At 38.4% G+C, this 21857-nt stretch overlaps 1 protein-coding gene across 1 annotated transcript in view; it reads right to left on the reverse strand.

Moving 5' to 3' along the window:
- Window positions 1–445: 445 nt before the first annotated feature.
- sf3a3 (splicing factor 3a, subunit 3) overlaps window positions 446–21857 on the reverse strand; it is a 32602-nt gene continuing 11190 nt past the window's right edge. Inside the window, exons 8-17 of the mRNA XM_055656200.1 lie at window positions 21649–21787; window positions 20300–20368; window positions 19154–19221; window positions 18919–19023; window positions 16104–16173; window positions 14154–14318; window positions 11853–11963; window positions 10797–10887; window positions 6515–6570; window positions 446–2825 (exon numbers count right to left, since the gene is read on the reverse strand). Coding sequence (XP_055512175.1) covers window positions 2748–2825; window positions 6515–6570; window positions 10797–10887; window positions 11853–11963; window positions 14154–14318; window positions 16104–16173; window positions 18919–19023; window positions 19154–19221; window positions 20300–20368; window positions 21649–21787 — 952 coding nt within the window. The 3' untranslated portion in view covers window positions 446–2747. The remainder of the gene's footprint in view (window positions 2826–6514; window positions 6571–10796; window positions 10888–11852; window positions 11964–14153; window positions 14319–16103; window positions 16174–18918; window positions 19024–19153; window positions 19222–20299; window positions 20369–21648; window positions 21788–21857) is intronic.

The raw sequence follows: 21857 nt of genomic DNA on the forward strand, positions 1-21857 counted from the left end.
GTTTCCTTAGTAGCACCAGATGTGTTGATGTTTCCAGTGACATTACTCGTGGGAGGTATTAAAATAGTAATTGAATGCCCCTTCACAGCTGCTACACCAGAAGGCACAGCACAGGAGGCCGTTGATCGAAGCCTTTCCTTTTTTGGTTAGCAAGTGCAGAGATGCATGCTTATATAATTAAACAAACCTCCCAGAGGCTTACTGTGGACTGCAGGCTCTACAACTCAATTATTTCAGCACAATTTCCAGGAAACATTTTTTTTTGTCAATGGAATCTCAGTGACATCTTTAATGGAATGCAATAGAATAGAAAAAGTAAACCCCAGAATGATTGATCAGACAGTGCCCTCCATAATGTTTGGGACAAAGACCCATCATCATTTATTTATTTGCCTCTGTACTCCACAATTTGGGATTTGTAATAGAAAAAAAGAATCACATGTGGTCAAAGTGCACATTGTCAGATTTTATTAAAGGCCATTTTTACATATTTTAGTTTCACCATGTAGAAATTACAGCTGTGTTTATACAGTCCCCCATTTCAGGGCAACGCAATGTTTGGAACACATGGCTTCACAGGCGTCTGTAATTGCTCAGGTGTGTTTAATTGCCTCCTTAATGCAGGTATAGGAAAGCTCTCAGCACCTAGTCTTTCCTCCAGTCTTTCCATCACCTTTGGAACCTCTCATTGCTGTTTATCAACATGAGGACCAAAATTGTGCCAATGAAAGTCAAATAAGCCATTATGAGTGAGAAACAAGAATAAAACTGTTAGAGACACCAGCCATCATTTCTCCCATTCTTCTCTGCAGATCCTCTCAAGTTCTGTCATGAGAACATCTGCAGACCATGTCAATTAGGTGCAAAATGCATAGAATGGATTGGATGGCTGCAAACCAGACATACACCTTGTAAATAATGTTGCAGAGTTTAACTATGCAGAGTGTTGATTGGATGAGGTATTGAGCCTTGTCTGGGTTTCTGGCAGATCAGGGTAAATGTTTCTAAGTTGGCTTCCTTGCGAAGTCCGGTTTGAATACAATGTATTGAGCTGCTGTATTATTGGGTTAGGGCAATGTCTGTTGTGTATGGGGTTAATCGATATCTGTAATTGGATTATTAAGAGACCACTCCCTTGTGGTTCGGCCCCTCGAGGTACCGGGCCATATAAAAGTCCGCTACCACGAGGTCCAGCGTCGATCTTCTGGGAGAGCGATTGGGACTGTGTGACCTTCTGGAGTGTCTCTGAGCGAGGCCTAGAGGGCTTGAATAGGCAGATACGAGGATCGAACCCGCTGTGGGAGAGGTACAGTAGTTGAACTGTAATGCGCTTCTGTAAAAATTAAATTTAGGTGTTTCAAGTGTTTGATTCAGTGTTTTTACTGAAACTAAACTGTGGGGAAGCTTAGAAACAAGCAATTATCACCCTGAAATGGGGGGAATATGTATAAACACTGCTGTAATTTCCACATGGTGAAACCAAAATGCCGAGGATGGGTGGCATAGTTCATCATCATGATGTTGAGCACAAACTCTAATTTTCTGTGCTATCTTGAATTCCTTTCAGCAGTGTTGGTGCATGTTGACAGCTAGTTTCACGAGGTTTAAGGCAGAGCAATGCAAAGAGGCCAGAAATTTCATAAGATCATAAAGTGATAGGAGTAGAATTAGGCTATTCGGCTCAGCAAGTCTACTCCGCCATTCAATCATGGCTGATCTATCTCTCCCTCCTAACCCCATTCTCCTGCCTTCTCCCCATGGCCTCTGACACTCTGAAATTTGTGGTGATTTACAATTTATGGTACGTTTCTTCCTTGCCAAAAGTTATTAAATGTTATGTATAACAGCAGTATACACAATAAATGTCCTATTATTTTATCAACAAATACCCAATTCTGCTAGTCTCTCTTGTTTTCACATTATCTTCCTTGGAATCTTAATTCCTGTTCACTCCATGTATCTTCCATATGACACAATTTATTGACCATATGACTTCCTTGTCAAATGGCACAAGAGGAAAGAGGCACGCTACTCAATCTGGAGCATGTTTTGCATGAATTAATTAATTTTTCCTCAAACTATCAGGATGGTAGAGGGGAAAGGCAGGGAGGAATCTCTGCATCAAGTTGGGAAGTTGGAGCTGGGTGGGCTTTCAGGTAGCTGTGATCGAACTACAATGTAGATAATTGTAACAAAAATATGAAGAAAGCACTAAAGTAATAGTACAACAGATAAAAAACATTTAACACAACAGAAAGGCAAAAAAAAAACACAATTTGCTTTATTAAACTGTAAAAGGATGCCAGCTTCTAGGGAGAAAAACAACTAAAATAAAGACTTAAACTATTTATTTAAATGATATAGCATTGTTTATTATAAATTACATTCTGCTTTGACAAACTTGAGATCCATCTATAAAGGTTTCACACCCACTAACAAAAATGGTTCTAATCCCTCTGCTCACCCGTTACGCTTGTTTTATGAAAATACAAAGCAGAATGCTGTATATCATTACACTGAGATTTAGAATACTGACAATTACTAAATGAGATTTAGAATACTAAACAATTACTAATTGCATTAGATCTGGTTCTCTTCAAATTCCTTTGAATTAAGCTACAGACTTTGGGGAATACAAGATCTGTTCTTAAACTAATATGACTGGAGAAAGAAATTAACTAAGCTTTTAACATATGGATATCACCGAGCATGAAAAAGACATCTGGATGAAGCAGTAGTTCGTTGGTTTAGAGTAAGCCTTGTCTTTTTAAATCTTCGTAGGTTTTCTTGTTAACTACATTTCCACTTGAATCTTCATATTCTTCCTAAAGTGCAAAATGTTAATTTGCTAATTAAAACAATGCTTTCAGAAAATGTACTACTATTATAGTGTCGGCAATAAACTACTTTCAGATAGGAATCAACATACAACGATATAATCCACACCCCTTCAATGATCATCTGCGATAAGATTTTGAGGATGAAAGATAATCAGAAACAGACCAAATAAAATGTGATCTGACTATCTAGCGCAGGGTATTTAGTAACTTGGGGATTTTGTTGTACATTAAATGCATCATATAAATAAGTTGGTGTTATTTCAAAGGATCAGCTTGACTTGGGAATATTCGCACCCAAGTTAAACAGATTTACATTGGTCTCCAGGTCATGAGAAACATGGCACCAATGCAATACTACGGAAGTGCCCTCAGAGACGTTTTTTATATGAGACATTATGGGCCCATTATACCATTTCAGGCCAGATTAAAGAGTTTTATGGCATTGCTGCCCTGAATAAGTAGTTCCTCTTGTGTTCCAGCCAGCATTTAATATTTTAACAACGTGGTAAACAGCTGATCGGGTCTGATGAAGGATCATCAACCTGAAATGCCAGTTGTTTCCACAAATGTTGAGGATTTCCAACAGTATTTTTTTAGATTTCAGACTCCCCTTGTCTTCTGCTAATGGTTTCCATATTACAAACAGTGCAAACTGGTCAATTATTTAATCGATAGTCACAGCTGTGCAATAATTAGTGGCTGTGTTTACGGACAAAACATTAGGAACTTTACTTTAAAAAACATCGTCAGACTGGGCATCGAGGTCATTAAAAGTACCATATTATCGCAAGTCTGAAAACTATTTTAATCTCCAAATTGATAACACTGACAAAGGATTGATAAAACAGCACAATGCTTACAGAAGGCACAACATGCTAAGTGTGTTACAATCTCATTTCCTAAAACCTACAGAAAGTATTAATGGTATGGCATAATTTCCCTGGAGGACAAGAAAACAACGTTTTCCACTGTGTCTTTGTACACATGGCAATAATAAACCAATACCAACACAGACAATGATTGCAGGAATGCCCACTGGATACAAGATAGTTTGTTGTGTAGAGTTGGCAAAAATGAATGAAGCCATGATGAATGTGTGTTACAATCTCATTTCTAAAACCTACCAGGGAAAAAAAATGTGGTAATGGTATACGGAGAGAACGAATAAAGACCTGTCTTCAGAAAAAAAGACAGGAAGAAGCGGAGACAGTAGGCATTGTGGGAGAGCTGGGAAGGGGGAGGTGAAGGAGGGAGAAAGCAATTTCTCTAAAATTAGAGAAGTCAATGTTCATACCCGCTGGGGTGTAAACTACCAAAGCAAAATATGAGGTGCTGTTCCTCCAATTTGCGCTAGGCCTCAGTCTGGCAATGGAGGAGGCCCAGGACGGAAAGGTCAGAATGGGAGGGGGAGTTGAAGTGCTGTGCAACCGGGAGATCAGGTTGGTTAGTCCAAACTGAGCGGAGGTGTTGGGCGAAGTGATCGCCGCGGTTTTCTCTGGAGCGTTAGAGGCGGGGGTTGGGGAAGACCTGATATAAGTTTATAAAATTCTGAGGGGCACAGATTGGGTATATTAATCTTTTTCTCATGTTGGCAAAGTCAAAAATCAGGGTGAACAGCTCCAATTTGAGGAGTATGTTTAAAGGAGGTGGCAGGGCAACCTTTCTTTAGAAAAATACAGTGTAGTAGGTACTGGGGAAGGTAAAGGGGAGGGGGGGGCAGGAGGATGTGCAGAATCAGACATGATAGTGGTGTTAAGGAGACATGTCGATAGGCACATGAATATCCAGGGAATGGAGGTTGTGGATCACTTGCATGCAAATGGGGTTTGCTTAATTCAGCACAGATAGTGTGGGCCTAAGGGCCTGTTCATGTTCTTTCCTTTTCATTTTAGAATGCTTAATCCCATCTACTGCCCTTTAAATCTGGGATTGCAAGCATCGTATACTGTGGGTGAATAGTAATAGACCTCAAGAAGCTGGTGGAACTGGAAGACATTGTAGATGAAATTTAAGCAGAAAGTTGCCAAGTACCGCACTTCATTTTTCAAAGGCAGAGTGGGATAGCAAATATAAAGCAAACAGGACTGGCTAATTTTATATAAAGACAGAGTGCAAGAGCATGGAAGTCAATAGAAACCTTCATAAAAGAGTCATGTCACAGGTGGAGTACTGATCTAATTCTGAGCCTCACATTTTAAGACAGACACAAAGGCCTTCAAGGGTGTAGAATATATTTGCCAGAAAGATTCCAAGCATGAGATGAAGAGAGAATGTTGAAAGAGATTTGAAAGAAGAATTTAAAATCATGAGGTATTTAAATTTTTTGACACTTCCAAAGGGAACGGGGATAACAGATTAAAGAGGCACATGAAAAATATTATGGATACAGCGGTTAGGATCAGGACTGCAATGCAGTAATGCAGGTACAAACAATCCTATTGTTCAACAAGGGACTGGCAATTACATGAAAGGAAAATACTGACAAGGTGGGTAGAGAGTGGCCAGCCAGATTGCACTTGGAAAGACCCAACCCAGACTGGAAGGATAATAGGCCTCCTGTGCAGTGGTAATAAATACTTTATTGGTTTCACCACAATAACAGGCAGTATTATTTTTCTTTCAATGTTCTCCTTTCACTCCAACACCGGTAAATTCTATAGAAAAGTTTGCTGATTAAAATAACTTACTCATAATCTTAGTCACAGAGCCACACAGCACAGAAACAGACTATTCAGCCCAACCTGTCCATGCCGACCCATGCTAGTCCCACCTGCATGTCTATGGCCAAAACCCCCAAAATATTTCCCATCCATGTACTTCCCCATGACTTTTAAGTGTTGTTATAGTACCTGCCTCAATTACCTCCTCTGGCAGCTCGTTCAATAGACCCATTGTGAAAAAGTTGCCATCAGGTTCCCATCTTTCCCCTCACGCCTTAAACCTTTGTCCTCAGGCTCTTGATTCCCCTACTCTACGTAAATGACTGTGCATTTACCCCATGTATTCCCCTCATGATTTTATACAGCCTCCTATGCTTCTAGGAATATAGTCCCAGCCTGCCCAACATCTCCCTATAGTTCAGGTCCTTAAGTCCTGGCAACATGCTTGTAATTCTTCTCTGCACTCTTTCCATCTTAATATACCAGGGTGACCAAAATGGACCGCAATACTGAACAAATGCAGCCTCACCCATGCCATGTACAACTTTAATATAACATCCCAACTTTTAGACTTAATACCTTGGTTGATGAAGGCCAATGTACCAAAAGGCTTCTTGCCCACATTAACACCACTTTCAGGGAATTCTGCACATGTATTCCAAGATCCCTCTGCTCTACACCATTCCCATGGCCTCTATCATTCAATGATAAGGTCCTACCCTGGTTCGACTTCCCAAAATGCAACACCTCACACTCATCTGTAATAAACTCCATTTGCCATTCCTCAGCTCACTTGTCCAATGATCAATACACTGTTATAATTTTTGGTTATTCTTTCATTGTTTGTGCGTCAACTAACTTCACTCTAGAGTTCCGGTATTTTCTGTTTTGGGTTCTCTTTGTTACATGTCTGCACTGCTCCAACTTGGACCATACTCAACTAATTCAATAGCAGGTTTCAACCAAATGGTATGGGTTCATTCACAGTTCAAGTAGCTCATTTACAGCAATTACCTCTGTGTCTGGCTGCCATCTCTCTGCTGCCTTTGAATGCTTGAGCTTTGCCCACACTAATTGGGGGGGAAAAAAAAGAAAGTTGTTAATATTATTGTCTAGGTGTATCTAAAGTACAAGTTCTCCCTACTGGACAAATCACACAAAATGCCGACCTGTTTACCAAACCCAAGGCTTGTTTAAGATTATTTCCACTAAAATGACAGAGTGGACAGATAACTTAATTCTTGTAAGCAAGTAAAGATTAAGAATGACCTCTACTAAAATTGACAGGAATATTGAGGTTTCCCATCACTTCTCTTACGAGATTTCAAAGTCACACCATCCGTTGTGCATTTTTTAGATCTACTGTGTGGAAGAATTGAACTCTTAGTTTAAAAAGTAGACACCAGGAGCAAGAGTGGTTAATAATTTTGTATTTAAAATATGTAAATAACAGTGTGATGGTCTAGTAAAATAAAAGCCAGTCATTTATCATTATTCTACACAAATTGTAGTAAAATATGGAATGTAACTCTCAAATCAGTATTAAAATTCCTGAATTATGCAATTATCAATGAAAAAACACGGAATGCTCTTAAGTTAACAATTACATTGTCATCCTAAGATTGGCACTGCAGTAAAGTATTACCTTTCGGCATAGAATGCAATAGCCGGCAGTCAAAGTGGGGACTGTTCAAACTGCCCCACTGCCCAATATCTTAACCAGCAGATACCACCCCAATACCCAGGCCAGGAGTACAGGGCCATCGCATTTTGAAGTCCGGAATAAAAGTCCAAATAGCAACTAGTCAGTTGTGTCACAGAACGCAGGCCCCATCCGCTAAAATGTGCTAACACTCTTTGACAGAGGACAAAGCTAGTGGTCAAAGCTATGATTTACTTTATGTTTTTAAATATCATTGATATTAAGAAGTAGTAAAATTGGAATAAAACATTTAATTTAGTTAATTAAAATTAAACCTTGTAAATATTAAAGCAAAATAATTAAGAAAACATTCCTACACTTCCAGATGGACAAACTTAAAATCCCTATGGAAAACTCATTTTCATACCTTTCACCTGTTCTGGACTAGTGCAGAATAGGAAAGCAGCCCTTAGTGTCAAGAGTGCAGTAAGTGCCTAGTGATTGAATACTGACATTTCCGTTCAGAACTGCTGCCCACAATTCAGCCAAATATCTCAACTACAATTTTTAGTTTATTCAGAGGCTCCAGATGCTGAACTTTGTTGGTTTAATCGGCTCATTGCACAACGTTGAGCTATCTCGGGATCTCAGAGCCCTAGTGAAATGAACACTTTAACAAGTGCAATGAGGAGGAAAGTCTTATGACTGTACAGCAGTGCATGAAAACAGTTTACAATAGGATGGTGTTCCACTTGGGCAATTTAGGAAAACACATTCCAGGCTGCTGCTGTTGCAATTTACTATTTGTTGTATTTGGATGTTAACTAGGAGATACGAAGAATACTTGTCTGACAATGATAACCCGCCATATACAGTGCAATAATAAACATTTGAACATCAGGGAGTAAATGATCCAAAGCAAATGAAATAAATGTAACTGTAAATGTGACTAAATTCTTTAGCAAAAATATGGAAAGACAGTTGTGCTGCTGCATTGGTGTATAGGGGGATCTTGGGGTCCAAGTCCACAATTCCCTAATAGTAGCAACACAAGTAGATAGAGTGGTGAAGAAGGTCTATGATATTGCTTGCCTTCATCGGTCAGGGTATTGAATATAAGAGTCAGCATGCTGTGTTGCAGCTTTATAAAACTTTGAATAGGCCACAAATGGAATAGTTTACATAGTTCTGGTCAGCCCTTTACAGGAAGAATGTGAAGGATTTGAAGAGGGTGCAAAAGTGGTTTATCAGAATGCTGTCTGGATTCGAGTGTATTGGGAGAGGTTGGGCAAACTTGGACTGTTTTTTCTGAAGCTATGAAAGTTTATTAGGCCATTCGGCCCATCAAGTCTACACCACCATTCAATTATGGCTGATCTATCTCTTCCTACTAACCCAATTCTCCTGCCTTCTCCCCATAACCTCTGACATCCATACTAATCAAGAATCTATCTATCTCTGCTTTAAGTATATCCACTAAATTTGCCTCTACAGGCTTCTGTGGCAAATAATTCCACAGATTCACCACCCTCTGTCTAAAGTCCTGGAAAGGAACAGGCCTCTTGGCCCACAATGTCCACCCTGAACACGATACCAATTTAATCTCCTCTGATTACTCTCGATCCATAGCCCTACATATTTATGTTCCGATTTAAAAACCTCTTAAATGCCACTATATCTGCTTACACCATAACCTCTGACAGTGCGTTCCAGGCAACCTGCCACTCTCTTCATAAAAAAGCTTACCTCACATATCTCCTTTAAACTTTTTCCCTTTACCTTAAAGCCATGCCCTCTATGGTTTGACATTTCCACCTTGGGAAAGAGGTTCTGACAGTCGACCCTATCGACACCTCTCAGAATTTTAAATACTTCTATCCCCTCAACCTCCAAAGCAAACAATCCAAGTTTGTCTAATCTCTCCTTATAGCTAATACCCTCAAATCATGGGAGCGGTCTTGTAAACCCCGTCTGCATTTCCTCCAATGCCTCAAATCCTTCCTATAAGGGGGTGACCAAAACTGCACAATCCTCTAAAAGACTAAACAAAGCTTTTATAAGTTGCAGCATGCCTTATTCAATGCCTCAAATAATGAAGTTATATGCCTCCTTGACTACTCCATATACAAATGTTACCACTTTCTGGGAGCTATGGGCTTAGACCCCAAAATCCCTCTGTACATCAATGCTGTTAAGAGTCTTGCCATTAACTATATACTTACCCCTTACATTCAACCTCCCAAGTGCAGCACATCGCACTTGCTCGGATTAAACTCCATAATATCTCCTTTCATATCTGTAGTTGATCTAAATCCATCTGTATTCTTTGATAGATTCCTCACTGTCTGTAACATACTAATTTTGGTATTGGCTGCTAACTTACAAACCAACCCTTTGCATTTATATACATCACAAACAACAGAGGTCCCAGTAGATCCCTACGGAATCTACTCGCCTCTGGCCAGAAGTACACCCTGCCAACACTAGCCTGAGCCTTCTATGGGTACGTCAGTTCAAAATAAAGCTACCAAGTCACCATGGATTCTGTGCATCTTAATCTTCTAGTCAGCCTACCACGGGGGATTTTATTAAGTGCTTTACTAAAATCCATGAAAACAACACCCTACCCTCATTGATTACTTTCATCACTTTCTCAGAACTTTCAGTAGTTATTAAGCCACTTATTGCATTCAAAGCCATGCTGACAGTCTCTAATTATCCCATTATCTTCCAAACGCGAGGAAATCCCATCACAAAGAATTCTCTCCATTGCCTCCCCACTGGCTCGAGGTTTACCAGCCTATAATATCATGGATTATGTCTGCTTCTCTTTTTAAACAAAGGAATAACATTGGCCACTCTCCAATCCTCCAAGACCTAATCTTACCTCTTCGTTCTTGCCTTTCTCAACATCCTGGTATAGATCCCATCAAGCCCTGGAAGATTTATCTACCTTAATACTTTTCAAGAGACCCACCACCTCCGCCTTGATTTCAGAGTGTCCTAACATATTAGTATACCTTGAACCGATGTCACTATCCTCCATGTTCTTCTCCATTCATACAGATGCAAGTGCTCCTTTAGTACCTCGCCTACATCCTCTGACGGCATTAAAAATGTCCTCCTTTATCTTTGAGTGATTCTACCTTCTCCCTAGTTACCCTCATAATTTTGTGCATTATAACATTTTTATAATGTACTTTAAACTATTAAACCAATTTCATCGACCCACTGCCTTTTACCAGCATTTCCTTTCCATTTGAAAGTGACCACAAAGCACATAGTCGCACTGCCACAGGTAGTACAATCCTTTCACTTTGCCAAAAGCCACAATAGGTCACAATAATGAAATAATTCCCATGAATTGTTAACAGTATAGACATTCTGACTGCATGAAATAAAGAGAACTTTTTAAATTGACAAGTAACGATGGCAACAGAATTACTAACAGATTCAATAAGTTTTAAACAGCAAGTTTGTAATTAAAGTCAAAAGATTAGTGCCATTGCATGAAAGAGGCAACTATGGACAAATGTAGACAATCAAAAGAGGGAGATTATAATTAATAATAATAGCTTTTGCAAATGTTTTGAGTTAGGAGAACGTACAATGGAATTTTATTCAATTTTGACAATAAAACAAAAGAGCACTTACAGGATACTGCATCCTCAATTTGGGTAACATTGGCAAAATGTGCCGTGTTTGGGATTCCGAGACACCTCATGCCATGAGCATGACGCCACTCCTAAAAATGGTGAAAAAAAAATACACAGGCATGTGAATAACAGAAATAAACACAGAAATATGCGGCATGTTGTTCGGCATGGGAAGTCGGGCCGAAAGGCCTGTTTCCATGCCGTATGACGCTACTTCCCCCCCCCCCCCCCCCCCTCTCTTTATGACCATCAGGGACAGGTTATTTTCTGTATATTTGTTGCTGTGATTTAGTTTTCAATTAAGTTATAGAAAGGGTAATACATTCAATCACTGTGTGTGTGTGTGTGTGGTCAGACTTTCATACTTTTATGCCTTCATTTCTCTCTGAATATTTTCTATCAAGCCTTATATGTGTCAGTAACTCAAAAACGTCCACCATACAGTCATGACCTTGCACCAAAGACAGTTCATGATAACACAACTTTACCTGGACAGAATATGAAGTTAATGACCTGATCGGGTCACTGAAAAAAACAAGGCAAACTTCAGTAAAAGGCTTCTCTGGGCAGGTTTACATATTGAACATAGTGAATAGATGGAACGTACTTAAAACAGATAGCCAGATTACTGCAACTCTGATTGTCATCCACACAGAGTCAACCACAAGATCAAAGTCCCAAGCAGAAATGTCATCCCTAAAGAGAAAAATCTCCTGTTTTCAAACTTGTAGGTCAGTGTAGCCAGTGTAAAGTTGGGACTGGGGTCACGGGACATAAAAAGAGCCCACCTTATATACCTTCAGAGTAATATATTAAATTAATTTCAACCTCTGGGTAATAAATTTACCAATCTCAAAAACCCTTGGGGGGAAAAAAGTAATTTGTATGCAAGTCAGTCATCGATTACAAAACATTTAAGATAACTCTATATGAGTTAACAAGATGTAGCAGAAGGAAATAAAGTACACAAGCAGAAAAGTAACCTTGAGAACTATGCATTTTTTAAACAATATTAACGAGTTTACACTCTTGATAAAAACGGTCTTATTCTTACAGCAAAGTGGCGTTGGAATGCTTTGGGTCCTCTGTAAGTGTAATTTCCACAAATTTCACAGTTGTAGTTGATGTTCAAACCATGCAGCTTGTACAACCAGTACGGAATGGGCTGGAAAGGAATTACAAAAAGTGAACATTTCTTTGAAAAGACAAAAAACTTAGTGAGATGTGCAAAAATTGATGGATGCTGCCATCTGCTGGTGATTAGTAGCACTGCTACCTACTGATAGAAATTAAGATTTGTAAAGAATAAAAACTAAGATCAATGTGAAAATTATACAGAATTTGTGTTAGTCCTGAGAATCTCAAATTTAGGAAAAACAAAAAAAACTCTGATGCTGCAAATCGGAAATAAAAAGAGAAAATGTCAGAAACATTTGAAGGTCCTTCAATTCGAAACACTCTCTTTCTCTATTTCCACAAATGTCATCTGATATACTTTGTATTTCAAGGATTTTCTTCTTTTTTTATTATAGACTCAAGGTTAGCTCAGTTTGAATAAGGAATTTAGAGGTCACTATCCTGAAATGTCCTGATAACAAGGAACATGAAATCTACTTTTCTGTCCACAAATGCTCGCTGATGAGCTAAGTATTTCAAATTGAGTTGCAAAATTAACTCCTGGTGCTCCAACAAATATGAATCAGTCCAAAAGTTCAATTCAAACTACCAAATGCATCATGAAGCTGTTAAAAGTTGGAAAGAGAATTGCTTAAAAGGTCATAAGGAATAGGAGTAGAATTAGGCCATTTGGTCCATCAAGTCTACCTCGCCATTCAATCATGGCTGATCTATCTCTCCCTCCCAACCCCATTCTCCTGCCTTCTCCCCATAATCTCTGACACCAATACTAATCAAGAATCATTCTATGTCTGCCTTAAACATATCCAGTGACTTGGCCTCCACAGCCTTCGATAGCAACGAATTCCACAGATTCATCACCCTCTGAAATTTCTCCTCATCTCCTTCCTAAAAAAACGTCCTTTAATTCTGAGGCTATGATCTCTCGTCCTAGACTCTCCCACTAGTGGAAATATCCTGTTCAAATCCACTCAATCCAAGCCTTTCACTATTCTGTAATATTTCAATGAGATCCCCTTATTCTTCTAAACTCCATCAGGTGCAGGCCCAGTGCTGACAAATGCTCATTATAGGTTAATCTACTCGTTCCTGTAAACTTCCTCTGGACCCTTTCCAGAGCCGACACATCCTTCCTTATATATGGTACCCAAAATTGCCCACAATATTCTAAATGCAGCCTTACCAGTGGCTTATAGAGCCTCAACATTACATCCCTGTCTTTTGTATACATGCCCTCTTGAAATAAATGCTAGCATTGAGTTTGCTTTCTTTGCTGCTGATTATGTGTGACTTTCAGATAAAGTAAGATTTTAAGAACGAGGTATTCTTGTTAGAGATTCAGATTCAGATTCAATTTTAATTGTCATTGTCAGTGTACAGTACAGAGACAACGAAATGCATTGATAGCAACGAATTCCACAGATTCGATAGAGGACCAGCGTTGTATTGTTAGATATGCTGAGAAACAATATCCAGCTATAATCTTTGTTTAGTTGAGATACTCAATTTTGCCTCCTGTTACCTGGGCGGTGGTAAAATAACGTCATCATCATTAAGGTGCCTGCTGTAAAATGACATGTTTAAATGTTTCCTTGGGGGTTGGAACGGTAACAGCAAAGCCTACCATCCCCCACGTCCCCCTCCCCCCCCCCCCCCACTGCGCGCAGTAGCTAAGCTTTAATTTTATAAGTTGATTTGAAAGTCACAAGTCTCAAGTTTTAAAAGTTCAAATTCGAAATTCCCTTTCCATGAACTGAATTTTCGACAGGATCTAGAATTATCTAAAAATATCGTGAAGAAGGTATGTAGGAAAGAGCCCAAATCTGGAACTGCGGTACACTATTTCAACGTGACAGCATCCTTTATTCAAATTACAGTGCACATGACACTATTTCAGGAAGATTCAGTATTAATCAATTATTAAATATTTTTTCCTTCTATTCAATTGAAGCAAAACTCTATGGGACATGTTTTGGTGCTACCTACAGTTCAAATATTCATCACAAAATTTATTTAATTAAAAAATCATAAACGTGGACGGATGAAAGGATCGATAGGAGCATCGCGGGATAACGTTAACAAAAATGTGCAGGAAAATTAGCATTCAGAATCTAACCACTATACAGCTCTTTAGAATTAAATTTTAATTCTAAGTTATCACCAAAGTGCATAAATGTGAATGGCCAATGGATCTTTCAGCACCTTGGCTTATGCTCACCTTGCCATCCCAGCCCAGTGGCAGGTTCTTGGGATTGTAGATGATTTCATTTTCATCATCTTCACTTTCACTTTCACTGATATGCTCCTCTTCTTCCTCCTCCCGCTCCTCTCCAGTCCGGGCTTGTTTGCGCTGCACATTTTCTCTGGTGAGCTGTCTCTGTTCCTGTGGGGCAGGAGAAAAAAAAAGTCACAAGACATCAGAAGGCCACAGATACTTTGCTGCATTACAATAACAAAACTAATTTGGTCAGTGTGGCAAACTGCAGAATCCTTTGTGAACGTACAAGATCAACCGTCAAATTTGACATCAGATAAGCAGAAATCTGTTGTAGGTTGCTAAATGTTATAAAATATACAGACTTTTTTGGGCAATATCCTGATACAATGAAAAGTAACCCATACAATATATTATTTTAAAATGGTCAATTTATTTGCAGTTCATTTCAATTACCAAACAATTTCTCTTACCCCATCATGAAAATTAAAATTGCCATTAGCAAGAATTTTTCTTTCTTCAGAAACAAGGAATGCATGATATAATAAACACCGCAGTAGTATAGGTAGTGCCACTCCTTCACAGCTCTGGTGATCCAAGTTCAATCTTTTCCTCAAATGCTGTTTCTATGTAGTTTGCATGTATATAGGTTTTCCACAAGTGCACCAGCTTCTTCCCTCATAGGAAAACTATTCTAACTAGCATTAGGTATAGCATGAAAACATGCCCTTCGGCCCACAATGACCATTGATTATCCGTGCACACTAGTTCTATGTCATCTCACTTTGTCACCCACTCCCCACACACTAGTTTCCATATTTACTGTCACAACTTGAATTGCGACAATGGTATTCTTATTTTACTGTGATATGTAGCAGAAGTCAAGGCAACCACTATATACAAGCATTTTAAAAAGTACACCATCTCCAAACCAGTGTTATCAACAATAGCAATTACATTTTAAAGCATTAATTTATCCAGGAAGAAGGATCTCGACCGGAAATGTCGCTTGCTCTTTCCCTCCACAGATGCTGCTTGATCTGGTAAGTTCCTCCAGCAGTTTGCTTTTTTTTGCATTACAACTTATTTTTCCCGAAAAGAATGGTTTTCTTGGAAACTATGTTTTAGGAAATGCAGCTGAACAAGAACATAAAGCCATTGTTTCGTACCTTACAAAAACAGACACTAAAAACCTCACCATCAGCCCCACCTTATCGGCCAATTTGCCAGCATCTCCGTTTGCTTATCATAAACTCTTTATTTTCTCAGGATATCCAGCACAGTGGCACCAAAATACATCCTCACTGATGCCAGGTTACCATGCATAACGCATTTTGTTAAGGAAGGCAATGAGCATGACTGGGAAAATGGCCACAGCAAGCCAATAGATGCTGGGCTGAGCCACCACAGGAGCTGCTTCTACCCAAGGACTAGAGACCACAAGCCTGCCTCACTATCAGCCCAACTTGCACTCCCTGGGCAAGAGACCTACCCCGTAGCTCAGTATCAGCAAAAACCGCAGGCCCAGTATCAGCCCCATTCTCAAGGACAGACTCAGACCACCTGACCCTCATCCACCTTTCCACAGACAAAGACTCAGGACCCAGCATACAGCACTAGTTTTTTCATATGTAAACAAGTTGATGGTATTAAAATAGATCAATATTTCACCTTTCAACTGGTTTACAGGGGCAATCAGCTTAAAAAACACGACAATCACATTTATTTGCATGTGAGTGCAGGGATCTGTGCAAGATTTTATTAACAGTAAGTCACTTCTGCAATTACTTCGAAATTATTCTCTTTGATCCATCAGAAGTAAACCAGTGTCCCTCCAGATGAATCTGAACAAGTGGTCAACTATAGTTTATGAATAGTGGCCATAATAAGTTAAAAATCTTTCCAATCAGACAGATAGACCAGGCAGATGTGCAATAGCCTCAATCAACTCACCCCAAGGATCTCTATGTATTCATACACTTGAGCTTCAAGGAAAGCAATTTCTTTGTTGCGTTCAGAATCCCTACAGTTGGTGGTGGGGAGGGGGGGAGAAATGGCGAAAGGGTGGAAAACAAGAATACTTAATGAAGATGAAAATAAATAATTCAAAAGACCATATTTCTTGTGATTATGTGATGCAAACAATGGTATGAGGCATATAATGATACACATGTCCAAGTCGCTGGCATTTCTATTTCAATTTCTATTTTATGCATATAATATTTCACAGCAGTGATAATTCTTTTGGTTTTGTTCCAATTAAATTGAGAATTGTTGGCATGAAATAATTAATTACTTCATCATTTTCTATAATAAGTATTGTCAAATACAGTATAGTTATAACAAGAGACCAAGAGATTTGTTGACTGCATCAGGTGTCTTACAGCATGCTTTCTCTTTCGGGTCTTCATGATTTGATAGGCAAAACACACCCAACCTATTATGTTAACTGAATCTGCGTAATGCAATGCACAGAACTGCTATCATGCTATCCAGATATCATATGAACATATCAAACCATCTGTTTGAAAACACAAGTGGGATTAATAAATAGTAATTGGTACATTTATTTGCACTCTAATATTGTGTGGGGATGCGCAATTGCATCATGTCATAAAAGTTAATTTCACAGATAAATCCACATTATCACTGATTTAAGCACATCTAGTGACTGACACATAAACATTCCATGATTAGATTCTTCTTTTATTATGAAGAAACTGCAAAGGTATTATAGTAGACTGCACTTCTTTTGTTGGAAAGGAGCGTTGGGAATAAAAGATCCTGCACAAGATCAGCCCTATGCTCACGCTTTGTGTGACAATAGGATTAATAACTTCGACGTGATGTGGTGAAAATAAATTGCCTGTCTGCATTTTTTTGCTGGTGTTCATGCATAAATTGTGTTCACTTGCATCAGCACCAGCACGATATTCATGGTCAATAGAATCGTAGTATAGCTCATCGAAAACAGAACAAAATATTTTCAATCGTGGATAAAAATGCTGGAGGAACTCAGCGGGTGAAGCAGCATCTATGGCGAGAAGGAATAGGCGATATTTCGGGTCGAGACCCTTCTTCAGACTGATGAAATAATTTTCAAAATAAACTAAGGAAAAATATTCCTAAATTTATCAAATGTCATTAATCTGAAATGCAACTATGTTTCAGCCTCCCCAGGCACTGCCTATCCCACTTTCAGCTTTGTTCTTTTATTTAGGAAAATATTTTATTTACAGCAGACACTATCTCACTTAAAATCAGTCTGAAAGGTTCCAACTCAAAAGTCACCTTTCCTTATTTTCCAAAGATGTTGCCTGACCAACTGTTACAAGTATTTTGTGTCTTTTTTTTTGCACACCAGCATCCACAATTCTTTGTTTCTACATTTTTCTAGATTTTCTTTCGAGATATTTAGAGATACAGAGTGGAAACAGACCCTTTGGCCCACTGAGTCCTTGCCAACCAGCAATCACCCCGTACACTAAACTACACACACTAGGGACAATTATACAACTGCTGCGCCTCTGTGCTGCCCACTAATATATATATTTAAATAATAATAATTTTCCCCAATACTATTGTTATTAGTTTAATAACCTTTGCTATAATAGGCACAAAAACCCAAAGATTAGTGGTAACAATTCTCTACATATAGTACAACTATTCTGGTAGCATCTGTTCCACAGACTTTTTCAGTGAGCTACAGGGCGGCTGCGGTCTAGTATGGGAAACTAGCGGGATCAGATAGACTGTGCGCCAATTTTACACCTCACTTGACTTTACTTTTCAGTGAAGTCAATATCAACTAAAATCAGGCAGGGTTTAAAATTAGCAAATCCAATTCCATCAATTTCACTGGAATGGTTAGATTAAATCTGCCTTGTCTTTGGCGACATAGAAACATAGAAAATAGGTGCAGGAGGAGGCCATTCGGCCCTTTGAGCCAGCACCACCATTCATTGTGATCATGGCTGATCATCCCCAATCAATAACCCTGCCTTCTCCCCATATCCCTTGATTCCACGAGCCCCTAGAGCTCTATCTAACTCTCTCTTAAATCCATCCAGTAATTTGGCCTCCACTGCCCTCTGTGGCAGGGAATTCCACAAATTCACAACTCTCTGGGTGAAAGAGTTTGTTCTCATCTCAGTCTTAAATGGCCTCCCCTTTATTCTAAGAAATGAACCATGAACAATTTCATTAGAAGACTTAAAAAAGCAGACACAAATCGAGTGCCATGAGAAACAGCATTTGAAAATGTTCAGGGTAAAATAAGGGAAAGTAAAGGCAAAGTCATGGTAAAGGTCATTAGCGTATAATGTCATAAATTATAAGTTTTAGGTTTGCACTATAAATGGCATACAGAAGCAGAAGTCCAAGAGTCGCCGCTATTGATAAATGCGGAGAAGGACATGTCCTGCCTGTGCAGAATCAGCAGACACGTGATATTGTAGAAGCTGGAGCAAAAGAAACCCAACAAATTGCTGAAAGGACTCAGTAGGGCAGGCAGTATCTGTGGAGGGAAATGGACAGTCCCCGTTTCAGATTGTACCCTTTACCTGAGACTGATGAAAACTGGAGATCCTGCATCAAACAAAGCAGGAACAAGATTCAGAGAGATGAAGAGGTGTTGTGGTCATAGGTTTTGACATATAGTACATATTTTGACAACTAAGGAAATGTTGAATCAACTTAGAAACATTGTCAACATGACTCTTGTGTATTTTCACACTAATTCAGATATCAATTTTGATATGTTACTAACTTTTTGGTGCCTTTGGATTTAGATTTTGCAAATAGTGAAGGATCTAGTGCCTCCAAAGATTTCCCTTTGGTGCTGAATAACCTCTGAGCTCTCTCTTCTAAGGTTCTGAAATAAAAAAAGTAATGTTTTACAATTCAATCTTAAAGCATTCCCTATACATAAAAAATCCCGTAATACCAAAACTAAGCTTTTTTTGGTAGCGTTAATTCTCATGAATGTTCAACAAAACACTTACCCTCCGCATTTCAGACCCAAAGCCATCAAAGCAGATTTCAATCTGTCCAACCCCAGGGAAGCCAATTCCTGTCATTTCAAGCATAATGGCAGTTATGAAAAACATCGAACATAAAAGGTTGACATAAAATAAGTGTTCTTAAAATTGAGATTAATACAATAGTAAGAATACAAGAAAATAATTTTCAAATGGATCATTTTCAGGTCAGACTGTGACAATAATGGCATTGTAAGGATCAAAGCTAGAGGTCGAGCTGTTTACAATTGGTATTAGTGGCTTACATGAAAGGATCTAGAGAAATATATAGGCAAGTTTGCTAGCTATTCAATATTTAGGGAAATTCAAGCTGCAATGTCCCCAAAGAGAAAGTCGAAGTGTGAGGTTAGTTGAGAAAGTATGTCGAAAGATAACAGAAAGAGGGGATATTTCATACATTTCAATATACATGGGGACGTGTTTCATTTAATGAAGAAATAGAAACATTTTTTTTAATTGCAGGGAAAGTAAATGTTGTTCAACGACATTGGTATACCAGCGTACATAAAATATATGTCATGCAGGTACAACATGCAGACACAGGTTGGTGCAGAAGAGTAAGTAATTATTGGACTACGTCCCCAAGGAGAGCTCTACTTGACACAGTGTTACCTCATTAGATTTATTTCTGGGTTGAGGAGCTTGTCCTAATAAGGAAAAATATCGAGCACCATTGCTCTCAATTGACTGTAGGGGTTTAAAATATATCCAGATCGAAACAAAACATAACATTTTGAGAAACTAGTGACAAGAAGGATGCCAAGGGACAGTTTCCCCAGGGTGAGCCTCAAACCAGGATACCTGGTCTCAACACAAATTCTATGAGAAAGCTGAAGAGATACGTTGAAATTTGCATAAACAATCAAAGCATGGACCATGAATTTTTGTAAACATTTAATGAATTTTCCTAATGAGCTGAAAATAAGCTTCTAGCTATTAGACTATACTTAATGGAAAGATAATTGTGCTTTTTTCTTTGTAAATACTTTACAGAAAACAAAGATATAGGAAAAAAATTACAGAATTGTCAAGCGCATTCCAACCCGATATATTAATGTAATCTTTAAAATGGACTGAATCAAAAAATAACTAATTAAAAGGAGAACCTACTTCCCAAGATGAAAAAGCCGACAAATCCAAGTGAGCTCCTGCATGAGTCAAGGCACTGCTTGTCTCTTTCTATCAAAAGAAAAATAAATTAAATTCAATGAAACCAAATGACGCCAAAATATGAAGGTATTCCTAAATTCACAATGCAACATCAACAGGATACACTGCGTGATGACTTTATTCAAATCTATAAATTGTGCCACAATTAAATACACTCATTTAACAACAGGACAGATCAACAAAATAATATTTAGACTGCAGAGTGGAAAATGTTTTGAATATCGTGTCCAGGTCTCAGCTGTGCGAGAGTATTCAAGCTTATCCATGCTGCAGTCAAATTATTCAGCTCTGCGTAGAATTTTAATCCACCTTTGCCTACCCATAATAAAACTAAGATTTTATTTGCCCATTCAATGATCACAAAATTCAGTTGAATTCGAGATCAAGCAGCTGATTTTGTAAAAAAGTAGAAATAAAATTAACCTTATATAACAAATAAAATAATGTAGATACTGAAAACATGAAAAGGACTAAAACATATTGGGAAAACACTCAGCAGTCTGACAATATTTTAGAGAAAGTTAGGTTAGTAACTTATTTTCTGCAGTTCTAACAAAAAAACATTAATTGGAAATTATCGTTTCAATATTCTTCTCAGATGTCCGATTTGTGAAACCCTTTACAGAATTTCTGTACTTTTATTAATTAACCTTCAATTGGCTGGGGAAAGTGAATGTGATAGAACTGAACTGGAGAGAAGTTCAATCATTTCTTGCCTATCTTTAATTACCACCAAAGAGGAGATAAAAGAATAACATTGGAATGGGGTACAATCAATAAACTTCTCCACACACCTCTCTGGACCAAGTGTATGCGGCCAAAATGTTACTCAAGATCAGGATTGGGGATAATGTGGGAACAAATTACTATTACTTGAGCAAAACACAAAGTGCTAGAGCAACTGAGTTACGTTGCATTTGTAGAGGGAATGGATAGGCGGTATTTCGGGTTGGGACCCATCTCAGACTGAGTTACTATTACTTGATTGGTTTTTCGGGTGTTCTGCCATCTTGAGTATGACCATGGCATTGCAAATTGTAAATGTCAGAGCTGTATTTCTCTCCCAGGTTTTCCAACTAACATTTAACAACTAGCATGGGAGGTCAAACACAAAAAAACAACTTGATACCAATTTTCCTTGCAGCAGTTAAGTGAAAATGGCACCAAAAAAAATCAACACCGTTAGGCGTTGTTGCAATAATCAATAATTAACTTGTTTAAATTAATCTGACAGTCATCTGATATGATATACACCAATGTAATTACAGAATAATTTAAATGCTACATACTGGCCAGCCAGGAAATGTGCCATTATCCCATTTTTTCTCAAAGTCAATTTGTATTTTTCCAAACAGCTCATTCTGATCCAATAACGGTTTCACTCGGTCTCCATAATCCTGCAGATAATCCAGCAACATTTCCAGATACCTAAAGGAATTACAAACTGCCTTTAATATAATCAACAAGGATTTTTAATTGCATGCTTATGTCCTTTAAA

The sequence above is a fragment of the Leucoraja erinacea genome, chromosome 26, assembly GCF_028641065.1.
Source record: "Leucoraja erinacea ecotype New England chromosome 26, Leri_hhj_1, whole genome shotgun sequence".
NCBI classification, from domain to species: Eukaryota; Metazoa; Chordata; class Chondrichthyes; order Rajiformes; family Rajidae; genus Leucoraja; species Leucoraja erinaceus.